We start from the raw sequence: 13,044 nt of genomic DNA, 5'->3' as shown, positions 1-13,044 counted from the left end.
AATTTCAGGTATATCCTGATGCATTATTGTTGAGATAAATTCTTTTATAGAGGGTATTATTACAGTTTCTCCAATATTATAGCTTTTACCATTTTTTGCAATTAATTGTGAAATGCGATAAGCGGCAATTAATCCATCTTCGTTCACTGCATGTTGTTTCTTAAATGATGCAACGATTGTTGAATGATTTTGAATTTTTGTATATATTTCCTGAAAATATTCAATGGGCTTGTCCTTATCATTTGGATGCTTTGTAGAAAGATGTTCTCGCAATCAACTTGGCTTCATTGCCTCATTGGATAATGTTTTATGACACAATAAACACATTGGATGTTGTTTATTTACAACAGATTCTATGAAACCCATCTTCAGATACTCTGGCAAATAGCCACGAGCGTATTTCTTTTTTTGGGACATGGACTCACAATATTTTGTTTGAAGCTGTAGGCGCTTGCTCACTCTCACAAATATAACTGCATACTGACCAGTGCGACCGTGTATAGACGCATGCCTCTCGCGCATCGTGGATTGGGTTGGGGGGGGCACCGGCTACCAGCTCTGCTTGTCTGTTACAGCTGGGTGGTGTGGGGGGAGATGTACAAGCTATTCTGAGATGAGGCTCTTTTGTTTGCGGTCGCACTATAGCGCCATTTAGTTTCACTTACATAACGTGAACTAAACTTATACGCGGGTGATACAAATAGTATATTTTCAGAAATTTAAATTGTCACAGGGAATTTTATGAAAACCTAATGAAAATGTTTTTAAATAATGCTATGAAATTTTTTTTAAAAGTCAATTAAATTAAAAAAAGGAAAGTGCTTCAGTATCGGACAAAACCCCTACCGCCCACCATGAAAGCTGGAATGCCCACTAGTGGGCGGTAGGGACCAGGTTGACTACCATTGATCTATAATAATACCCAACAAAAATAATTGTGGAGTAAAATTTATCTTTTTCTTAAAAATATTTTGAATGTTCCACCAAATCTTAATCCAAAAAGCTTTTATATTTCTACAAGTCCACCAAATATGAAAATAAGTAGCATCCAAGCTACCACATCTCCAACATTTGGGCTGTAAATTAGGATACATACAAGACAACTTTTTAGGATCCAGATGCCATCTATAAAACATTTTGTAAAAAATTTCTCTTAAATTTTGGGCCTGAGTAAATTTTACATTTCTAACCCAAATTACCTCCCATATATCCAGTGGAATCGGTTCTTGAATATTTTGAGCCGAATTTACCATACAATCTTTAACTAATTCCATTTCCGAATCCATCTCTATTAAAGCATTATAAATTCTCTTTATATGCGCTCTATTTTGATCTTTAATCTGTTTTACCAAATTCTCATCCATTAATGTAATACCAACCTTTTGATCTAACTTCCACCTAACCAACAATTGAATATACTGAAACCAAGACTGTACAATATTTTCTTGCTTTAACTCAGCTAACAATTTTAATTGCCAATCATTCCCTACCACTCTAAGTAATTCCTTATAAGAAATCCTATCCAAATTCACACCCATAGATACCCCCTCTATCACGTGTCCAGGGATACCCCAAATTGGTATTTTATAATTTAACTTATAATAATACTTTTTCCAGACACACAATAAGGCACTTCTTAAAATATGAGATTAAAAACCTTGTCAACATTTTTGTTATAAATTAAGTATGCATGCCACCCATATAATAAGTCCCATCCCTCCAGATAAAGTATACTTTTATTTGTTAAATTAAGCCAATCACTAACCAATGTTAAAACCACCACCTCATAGTTTAATTTCAAATTAGGAGCCTTAAGTCCTCCTCTTTCCCGTGCGTCTTGTAAGATCTTAAATTTAACTCTTGATTTTTTCCCCGCCCAAATAAATTTATTAATACCCTTCTGCCATTCATCCAAATTAGCATCTTTTTTCAAAATAGGTATCATTTGAAACAAGAAGAGAAACTTTGGTAGAACATTCATTTTAACAGCTGCAATTTTCCCCAACAAAGATAATTGTAATTTTTTCCAATTATTTAAGTCCTTTTGTACTTTTAACCATAATTTCTCATAATTATTTTTATACAATTTTACATTAGAAGCTGTAATATATATTCCCAAATATTTAACCTTTTTTACTATTTCAAAACCTGTCAATTTAACTAACATTTCCTTTTCCTTCATAGTCATATTTTTAGATAATATTTTAGTCTTATTATTATTTACCTTAAAACCAGAAACTTTTCCATACTGAGTTATAATTTCTATCAAGTCTATAACCGATTGAATCGGTTGAGATAATGTCACAACCGAGTCATCCGCAAAAGCTCTCAACCTGTAATCATTCTGTTTTATTTTTATTCCCTTTATTATAGTTGATTCGCGAATTTTGATCAGTAAAATCTCCAATGTTAAAACAAACAACAATGGCGATAATGGACATCCCTGTCTTGTACCTTTTTCAATTTTAAATGCCTCTGTTAATCCCCCGTTAATTATAATTTGTGCCGATTGTTGTTGATATATAGCCCTAAGACAGTGGTTCTCAACCTGTGGGTCGGGACCCCATTTGGGGTCGATCGACCATTTCACAGGGGTTGCCAAGCAAGGCTGTCTGCCATTTTTTTGTCCGCCATTTTTTTTGTCTGCCATTTTTTCCCCCTTTTCCGGTGGGTGCCTTACCTCCCTTGGGCTGGGCCAGCTGGTGGTCGGCCTGCTCCATCTCTGCCTCTTGCCAGCTATGCCTCGGCCGGCGCAGGGGGCGGAACCACGCATGCGCGGTGCTCCCGGGCAGGGAAAGTCCTCAACTTACGACCGGTTGGGTAGTCCTCAACGTACGACCGGTTTAGTCCTCGACTTACGACCGGTTTAGTCCTCGACTTACGACCGGTTTAGTCCTCGACTTACGACCGGTTGGGGTCGCGGCATTAAAAAGGTTGAGAACCACTGCCCTAAGAGAATGTAGAAATTTATCCCCAAAATTCATTTTATCAACAACTTTCAATAAAAATTGCCAATTCAACTGATCAAAAGCTTTTTCAGCATCCAAAAATATCAATGCCGCAGGGACTTGATTGTTCTTATCCAAATACTCAATTAAATTAACAATTTGTCTTACATTGTATTTCATATATCTTCCAGTTATAANAAATGATGCAACGATTGTTGAATGATTTTGAATTTTTTTATATATTTCCTGAAAATATTCAATGGGCTTGTCCTTATCATTTGGATGCTTTGTAGAAAGATGTTCTCGCAATCAACTTGGCTTCATTGCCTCATTGGATAATGTTTTATGACACAATAAACACATTGGATGTTGTTTATTTACAACAGATTCTATGAAACCCATCTTCAGATACGCTGGCAAATAGCCACGAGCGTATTTCTTTTTTTGAGACATGGACTCACAATATTTTGTTTGAAGCTGTAGGCGCTTGCTCACTCTCACAAATATAACTGCATACTGACCAGTGCGACCGTGTATAGACGCATGCCTCTCGCGCATCGTGGATTGGGTTGGGGGGGCACCGGCTACCAGCTCTGCTTGTCTGTTACAGCTGGGTGGTGTGGGGGGAGATGTACAAGCTATTCTGAGATGAGGCTCTTTTGTTTGCGGTCGCACTATAGCGCCATTTAGTTTCACTTACATAACGTGAACTAAACTTATACGCGGGTGATACAAATAGTATATTTTCAGAAATTTAAATTGTCACGGGGAATTTTATGAAAACCTAATGAAAATGTTTTTAAATAATGCTATGAATTTTTTTTTTAAAGTCAATTAAATTAAAAAAAGGAAAGTGCTTCAGTATCGGACAAAACCCCTACCGCCCACCATGAAAGCTGGAACGCCCACTAGTGGGCGGTAGGGACCAGGTTGACTACCATTGGTTTAGAGGGTTGAATATGGTGGAAAATAAATATATTTTAGAAAATAAAGTAACATTATAATTGAATAGGTAAGATGTGTAAAAGATTAATAGACTTTTGGTTTAATATGGTGAAAAATAGATAATTTTTAGAAAATAGAATAAGATTATATGCAAATAGATAAGATGTGTATTTAGAATATTAGATTTTGTTATAAAAAGGGGAAAATGTAGAAGTTGAGATAAGGGAAACTCTGGTCACCTAAAGCTTGGAAATTATAACATACTAAATGTTAAGTTGAATACTGAGGGGAAATTAAAGCCTGGGAAAAAAGCAATAACAGGACATTGATTGTATATAAATATTGAATGCAAACACAATTAAGATATGCATAAGTTAAAAATTATTGATAAATGTAACAAAGAGGGTTTTACTTAGTGGATAACAATAGATAGTAGAGATAGTAGATATTAAGGGAAAAAGAGAGGAAATATCTGATGATGTAACTTGAGATTAGTGCTAAAGATTTATGTATGTTATGGAATTATTAATTACCCAGTCACCACGTTGCTTTTTAAATGTTTAATTAGAAAGCTAATAAAATATTATATAAAAAAAGACTTTTATGTCTATCTGTGGATATGTTTCCTGGATCTCCTGATTGTTGTTTGAGTTTTTCTTTTTTCTCATCACTCCCTACCTCATTGTTTGATTTGTTTTCTTGGGATTTATGATAGGTTTTGTGTTCTAGAAATTCTAAAAATTGGTAACCCTTCCCCCTCAATTTTAGTTTAAAGCCCTTCTAATGAGTTGGGCCAGTCTTTTTCCGAGTATTTTTCCTTCTTTTCGTGAGGTGCATACCTCCCTGGATTGTATGATCTGTTTGCAGATGGCTGATTCTGTTCCTATGTTCCTGGTTCCAGAATTATTATTATTATCTGACTCTGGGTGGCTCAGAAATAAAAACATTTTCAAAAACTACAATAATAGATAAAAATAAAAAAAATCATAAAAGATGGCAAAGAATGTAAGAATTAGACAGGAGTTTTTGTGTTATTGTATTTATTATTCCATTAGCAGTATACAATGGAATACAATTATTCCACTGTATTCCATTATTCCATTGCTTTTGTATATTGCTTAAAGTGCACTTGGCTGAAAAAGTTATAAATTAATAAATTATTAGTGCCCTTTAAACAAAATACTCCGTCAACTGAGTGGGTGATTTAAAATAATATTGACACAGGAGCCAAGATACCAAATTTGGTTCTGGGAACCAAGTACCACAAACATACTGTATGGAAATATACTTTGTTTGCCCCATATATATACATACAACAGCTACACAATCTTTGGATTCAGTTCCTAAGACATACTTCAAAACACGAAAGAGTACGAAAATAGGTTCAGTCTACAATTTCTTAACATGACTGTGTGTTTATTGAGGATTACATAAGCCTTGCCTGGCCTGGGAAAAGAGGTGTGCTTTAAGCCAGAAGTCCCCAACCTGTGGTCTCTGGCCCACTACTGGGCCACAGCCTACTGGCCATCGGTCTGTGTGAGTAGCTGGCCAGTGCAGTGTGTTCCTGTGTGTACACAGCACCACTCACAGAAGCATCACGGGTATTCATGGCACCACTTGCACAAGCGTCGCTACGAGTGTTGCGGGCGTTTGCGGCCCCACTCATGCAGGCGTGTCGGGTGCTCGTGGCCCAACTTGAACGAGCAATGGGTGTTCATGTGCACGCACGCATTTACCTCCCCACAAAACCATCCCTTCTTTCCCCGCTCCCCCCCATGAAAAGTTGGGGTACTCTGCTTTAAGCAGTTCACATAGGAACTATGCTTACTGTCAGATATACTCAGGGATTTGCACCACTTTGGCAGAACTGTTGCCCAGGCCCAGAATGGGCTTCTGGAAGCGGCATCCACAGAGAACCGGTTGTTCACATATTTGAATCCCACCACTGGATGTACTACAAAGAATGTTTCTGGAACAGAATCTGAATTGCTGCACAGATGTATTATACATGCCCATATACATAAGAAAACCTTCAATTATTTTATCTATACAGTACAAGGACAATAAACGGAATATAATATTAATAAATAAAATGTCACATTGGCCAGGTATGGCATGTCAAAGAAAAACAATCTGAAAATAAAACTCTTGCTTGTATAATACTAACCATGGGGAAGATATGTGTGGAAAAATGTCAAAGAATCTAAAAGACAATTTTTAATATCACTTATTAGATTCATACTCAGTTTTACTTACGTTTCTAAAAGTGGCTATTATATATTTATGTTTTTATGTATTTATTTTCCACTTTATGTATTTATTTTCCGCTGTATGTATTCATATCCTGCCTTTTTTTTATATAAATAACGTAAGGCCTACCTAATATCCCTCCCTCCTATTTTTCCCACAACAGCAATCCTGTAAGATGGGTTGGGCTGAGAGAGAATGAACTCTATGGCCCTAGGTTTTCATGCCATAGGGTGGACATGGCTTAGAGCAGGGGTGGCAAACCTATGGCATGGGTGCCAGAGACGGCACTCAGAGCCCTCTCTGTGGGCACACGCGCCGTCGCCCCAGTCCTAGGCCTTCAGCTGGGTTTTATAAAACCTTTTCACTTTAGGCCTCCACCACCGTGTACAAAAAAAAGGTTTAATCAATCAGTCAATTTCAACTTCTCGCAGGAAAAAAAAAGATCTTGCAAAGTTGGAATTGACTGATTGAACTTTTTAGTCCCACCCAGTCTACCATTACCACTGCAGCCACGCCCACCCAATGGGCCATGCCCACCCAATGGGCCACACCCACCTGGCACCCGATGATGTATAAGTGGGTTTTGGGTTGCAGTTTGGGCATTCGGTCTCTAAAAGGTTCGCCATCACTGGCTTAGAGACTGATTCAATACTTTCTATATTACATGGTAATACTTTAAAAGGTATTATGATCCAGCTCTCTGATATTTTGCAAGTCTATCCCTCTATTTCCTATTCCCTATTTTTTCTCTCTGATCCTCTATTGCATTTTCCAATAGTTTAAAGAATTGCATGTTTTCACAAACGTACAGCAAATAATTTAAACCCAGTTAAGTAAAAAATTATATTGAGTGAACACATACTACTTTATTCATTTTGCATCTCAATAGGGTTTTAAACAAAAGACTTAAATCTTGATATGAGCCATAATTGTATAAATTCAAAGCCCAAGTCTTTAACTCTATTTCAGGTCAAAACCATAAAAATATATAAGGTAACCTTATCCAGGCTGCAAAAAGTTGGGCTATGACTAGATGGCAGGCAAGAAAGGTGACACTTCTGCATCTTGGTACAATGTAATTGAAGTCCCAAAGGTGCTTTCCAAAAGACAACTAAACTTTTTTTGTCCAGAGGGGATATTGGTGTGAAAGAGGAGTAAAAGAGACCATCTATGTTAAAATTGAACACTCCCCTCTCAATAGAGGGGGAGGGATACACCACCATCTTTCTCCTGGGAACAACAAAGTCCTTTCAGTCCTTGTTCTAAGAAGGTTCCACACCTATTTGCACTATGAATCAGGTTACCCTGTGGATACAAATAAACCCCCAAGTGGCCTCAACCACTCTCAGAGAACTAACCACCGACTTCAGAGTGCCAACGACCACATAACTGCAAAGAATACAAATCATTCCCCAGTCAGAATTGAAGATGCTTCTTGGAGGAGAAGCGAAACGTCTTCAAGGAAAAAACAAAGACTGGTTGCCGTTTGGAAAGCACCTTTGGGACAACCATGAACTGGATGACTGAGAATCTCCATAGATACCTAATTGGAGTCTAAATTATGGGTGCGACTCTCAGGATGCACGTTGGTCTTAATTTAGAAAGGGTTCCAACCCCCCTCCGAAAGGATGACACTGCTAACCTAAGATTATTTCACATCAGTACTGCACTTCTCTCCCTGCCTAGAATGCGAATCTTTTGCTTTGGTTTGCATTGCCTTTTGCGGAGGTTCATCGGCTGTGTCACGCCCCTTGCCGCTTTTGCGCGCGTGCGCGGAGTGTCCAGTTCCTTACGCCCAAGGAGTCGAGCAGCTGCGATGGAGAACGCGGGGGTAACGCCGCAAGGAACTGCGGGGCGCAAGAGGATCCCAAACCGGGAGAAGCCCTCGGTCGAGGATGAGGCCCTCAACTTGATCGCTCGCGAGGTACGGTAGCACCAGATCTGGGCGGTTTCATTCTTTCCCTTCCTCTTTCCTTCTTGGGAGCTTCCTCGCCTTGGCTGCTTCTCCTTGGTTTGCTAGAGGGCCTTCCCTCCGCCAGGGCGCCTGTGGCAGACGGGACTGGACGGTGGCCTCCCTCTCCAGAGGGTCCGGTTGTCACTTCTTCCATCACGTCCCTTCTCGTAGGTTCCTGCTTCGCTGCGTCGTCTCTTTTTCTGGACTTCCGGGCGCCACGGGGGAGGGAGAACGGGGCAGGCGGCCAGTTCGCCTCCTTTTAGTTTCATCAGCAAAGACTTGTGCGCTTGTTTAACTCTCTTCTTGAAATTAACGGGAAGTAGTGTTAACACGACCAAGTTGGTGCGAGTGAAAGAATGTGTGTGTTTTTATACCCATATGTCCGAATTACCTTTGGCTTCCTCCATTGTGAGTTGTCCTTGTATATACTTTTTGCAGTTCAAGATGTTTTTTCTTCATTTGTAATTTATATTTTGTATTTACTGTACCTGCATACGGTACATGCAGGTATGTTGGATTTTTGATTTTTTTAAAATCCTGCCTTTATTTTATAAGAAACTCAAGGTGTCAAACATATATATAATATTCCTTCCTATTCCCATTTTCCTCACAACAAAAACCTTGTGAGTTGCGTTGGAGAGAGAGAGTGACTGGCACAAGGTCACTCAGCCAGCTGTCATACCTATGGCAGGAGTAGAACCCACCATCTCCTGGTCTGTAGGCCAGCACATTTGCCACTACTACCAAAGAGAGTGATAAACCTGTTACTCTTTAAACTTCACAACCTTTATATTGTTCTGTGTTATAGTTATAGTGTTACCTGTATATCTAGTCTGAAAAGGAAATGGGAAAGCATTTATTCAGATGCTATGATCAACACAGTTTTACCGCTGATTCTGACATAGCTAAAAGAATAGAGTCACATGATATCAGCAAATCCAACTTTCTGATTAATGCAAGAATTAAAGTTAATGCATCCTTGATATCTTGCACTTTACCCTTTTCCCCAAATTTCTCAAAGACTTATGTATTCATTAGATGTATAGACTCAAAAGGGACATACAGGTTTTGTATATCGTTAGCATGTTCCTTTAATACCTAGAGTGAACTTATTTTGCCTTGGAGATTCATCTTGTGTTTAACTACAGTGGATATAAGAAGTCTTCATATGGCTTCCAAGAGGCCTACAGCAACATGAAAGGATTTGAAGGCATTTCTGGCAAGTACTGGTTGTGTACTACATATGACAACAATCTATCATAGTCCTCATATGTCTGGGCTGTGGTGTAGGGTGATAAGATGGAAGCCTTTTCTTACAAAGAAAAACCCAACTACATTTTGCAAAAACCTATATCAAGTCTGACAAAAGCATGCAGAAAAATTGTTATGTATGGTCTGATAACACTAAGGTTGAACTTTTTAGCCATAATTCCAAAAAGTATGTTTGGTGCAAAAACAACACTGCACATAACCAGAAGTACACCAGACCCACAGTGAAGCATGGTGGTGGCAGCATTATGCTTTGGGACTGGGTCTTTAGTCAAGATGGAGGGAATTATGAACAGTTCTACATATTGGTCAATTTTGGCACAAAAAGCCTTCAGGCATCTGTTAAATACTGAAAATAAAGAGTAATTCCACCTTTCAACATGACAATAACCCAAAGCATACTGTACCCCCAAGTCAACAAAAGAATAGCTTCACTAGAAGAAGATAAATGTTTTGGAGTAGTCCATCCAGACTTTACACCTGAATCCAATTGAAAATCTGTGTGGTGAACAGAAAGTGGCTGTGTTCAGATGTGATAGATTTGGAGCACTTGTGCAAGGAAGAGTAGGCGAAGATTCCCAAGAGAAGTTGTGCCATGCTGGTAGGCTCCTACCCCAAAAGACTGAATGCTGTTATAAAAATCAAAATCAAACATTAAAAATCAAAATCAAACAATCAACCAGACTGAAAGTGGCTTATAGAACTTACTTTTGTATTATGTTTTTATTATGTAAGAATTAATTAAAATAGATTGAGTTCAATCCTTAGTTCCATACTTACAATGTTAACATTATGGAAAATGGTGTTGTTTGGTACAGTTAATTCTCATGGCCCTCCAGAAGAACTGTGCTTTTATCTGCTTTAGAAAGACCATGAAGGTGGGAAGAAAGTCATATGGGCTTAGGGGAGCAAGCAATTTCAGAAGAGGGGTAATACAGTGAAATGCTTCCTCTGGTACAGTGTTACTTAATGTTTTGATGCTAAAAAAGAGTAATTTCAGCTTAATTTGGCCATACATTCCTCTAATCGGGGTGTCAAACTCGCAATGTCACGTGACGCGTTGTGACGTATCGCGACTTTTTTTCCATTGCCAGCAATGAGATGGGCGCGGTTTTGCTATGATGCATCCGGCCTGCGGGCCGGCAGGTTGACACCTCTGCTCTATATACTTGGATACCAGTACAATAGGTTTTTAAGATTCTAATTATCTACAACTCCATGTATTTGTATATTTATTTTTTATCCTATACTTCAAATTTGTAGATCATATATCAGTGGTGGCGAACCTATGGCACGGGTGCCAGAGGTGGCACTCAGAGCCCTCTCTGTGGGCATGCGAGCGTTGCCCCAGTCCTAGGCCTTCAGCTGGGTTTTATAAAAACTTTTCGCTTTAGGCCTCCGCCGCCATGTGCAAAAAAAAAAAAGGTTCAATCAATCAGTCAATTTCAACTTCTTGGGAAAAAAAAAGATCTTGCAAAGTTGGAATTGATTGATTGAACTTTTTAGTCCCACCCAGTCTGCCGTTACCACTGCAGCCATGCCCACCCAATGGGCCACGGCCACCCAAATGGGCCACACCCACCCAATGGCCACACCCACCCGGCACTCAATGATGCATAAATGGGTTTTGGGTTGCAGTTTCGGCACTCGGTCTCTAAAAGGTTCGCCATCACTGTCATACATGCTTGTGTGTTTGTATCAGTAATTTCACTGTTCACATGAACAGTTTAAACTGTTCATGTTCCATTGCACATTAATATTTGCTCTACATTAGTCAGCTGTTTTAATCATAGAAGACACTCAATTTAAAAAATGTATGAATTGCTGTTCCAAACTAAAGATTGGCTTGAGAAAAACACATTTTGGTATTGGCCGCCTTCTGGTTTTGTCCAGATTTTGCAGTTTTTTAAAATGCAAAATATACTTTCTTGTTTTGTGCGGATCACCAATGTTCTGCTTACCACCCATCCTGCATGTTACACAACCAAGATGTTTACAAAAGCTAAAGAATAAACTTGGCCATAGGGACAGTTTCTTGGCTTAGAACACCAAATTGTAACTACTTTGTGCACATCTTTACCCTCATCCCTTTCAGTGGAACTCAACTACAGTAGTCTCTTAGTGTAGTTGTATAGATAATTTCAAACCATCCATCAGTAGGAGTATCTCTCCTCATTTTCTTTCAGTCAGACAGCAAATTTAAATGCTAACTTTGATCCTAATCTCTACATGAAAGAGAGATTTCATTTAGAGAACAACGTTGCTCATTCCCCTTTTCCATACAGCTCTGAAAATATTTCACTGATTGAGTAGCTTTTGGTGTGGCAGACAATAGGTTGAGAGATGTTAGCTGCAATGATGGCCACTTATGTATTAGACTGCAGAGTCCTTATTAGTCATGGTAATCAAAACTTGTACAGTTAGGTAGCTATAGTTTATGCATTGCAAATTTTTGCTTTTTATCAACTTTCTTCAAAATATGTGGGTGTTCATGGGAAGGGACCTTATTCTAAATCAGAATAATTGTACACTTTTTACAAATTAACACTTAGTCCTAGAATATACGTAAGCCATATATTTGATAGGGATATGTAGTGCTTTGGATTCAGTTTTGAAAAGATGCTTCAAAACATGAGAAAGAAGGCAGTGCAGAATTCCAGAAAAAATACAACATCTTTAAAGAGTTGCAGACAAATGTTATGTTCATATCCTTATGGAATATGTAAAATCTTTTTGAAATTGAATCTGAATCCTTCATAATTCTGTTCCATTTTGTACCTCACTTATCCACCCATCCCTGAAGCACTTGTGTTTGCCTGAAGTAGTGCAACAGGCTGCCTGATGTACATACTCTGTGCTAAATTGAATGTCGTAACAGAACCTTAAAATAGCTCAGCTGAAATAACATCTGCTACCTAGTTTCTCAAAGTATTTTTGAGAGAACAGTGGTTAGTTGCAACAGGATGTTAAATAATGTATTTGAACAGCACTAAACATTTGGTTTCTTTTCATCACATTACCAGAGTTCTACAACATTCTATAATATTTAGCCTTATAAAAATAATAAAAAGTATAACCTGGTGTTAATTTAAAACTTTGTGGTTGAACTTTATATTTCAAACATTTTTAAATGATTTCATATGTTGGTGACTATGTTAAAGACTAAATTCAGTATTTTAATCAATTGAATTATTCAGTGAAATAGAAAAACTAGTTAAATACAGGTAGCCCTTGACTTATGGCCATTTGTTTAACAACTATTCAAATTTGAAATGACACTGAAAATTACTTGTGACCATCACAACACCCCCATAGTCATGTGATCAAAATATGGGTGCTTGGTGACTAGCAGGTATTTGACGGTTGCAGTGTCCCAGGGTCATGTGATCACCATTTGCAAACTTTCTAGAGAGCTTCCGACAGGCAAAGTCAATGGGGGAAGCTGGATTCACTTAACGGCCATGTTATTCACTTAACAGCTGCAACAAGGAAGGTTGTAAAACTGGGCACTACTAACTTAATATCTGTATCACTTAGCAATGGAAGTTCTAGTCCCAATGATGGTTGTAAGTCAAGGACTACCTGCATTCTGTTTGCTAGAAAAAAATCTTTATTAGTGCATTTAGTTGGAATTGCCATTATTTTTAGGGGGATCCAGGGTGGGTGGGAGGGGGGGGG

At 38.4% G+C, this 13,044-nt stretch overlaps 1 protein-coding gene across 6 annotated transcripts in view; it reads left to right on the top strand.

Moving 5' to 3' along the window:
• Positions 1 to 7,907: 7,907 nt before the first annotated feature.
• The window catches only part of LRRFIP1 (LRR binding FLII interacting protein 1), a 234,461-nt gene continuing 229,324 nt past the window's right edge, over positions 7,908 to 13,044 (top strand). For all 6 annotated transcript variants that reach the window (XM_015832181.1, XM_015832180.1, XM_015832177.1 and 3 more), the window contains exon 1: positions 7,908 to 8,067. In XM_015832181.1, the coding sequence (XP_015687667.1) occupies positions 7,960 to 8,067 (108 nt within the window). In that variant the 5' untranslated portion in view covers positions 7,908 to 7,959. The remainder of the gene's footprint in view (positions 8,068 to 13,044) is intronic.

The sequence above is a fragment of the Protobothrops mucrosquamatus genome, unplaced genomic scaffold (genome assembly GCF_001527695.2).
Source record: "Protobothrops mucrosquamatus isolate PMUCROS unplaced genomic scaffold, P.Mucros_1.0 scaffold_311, whole genome shotgun sequence".
Taxonomy (NCBI): domain Eukaryota; kingdom Metazoa; phylum Chordata; class Lepidosauria; order Squamata; family Viperidae; genus Protobothrops; species Protobothrops mucrosquamatus.
The sequence above is the reverse complement of the archived record's forward strand: the minus strand, read 5'-3'. Positions and strand labels throughout refer to the sequence as shown.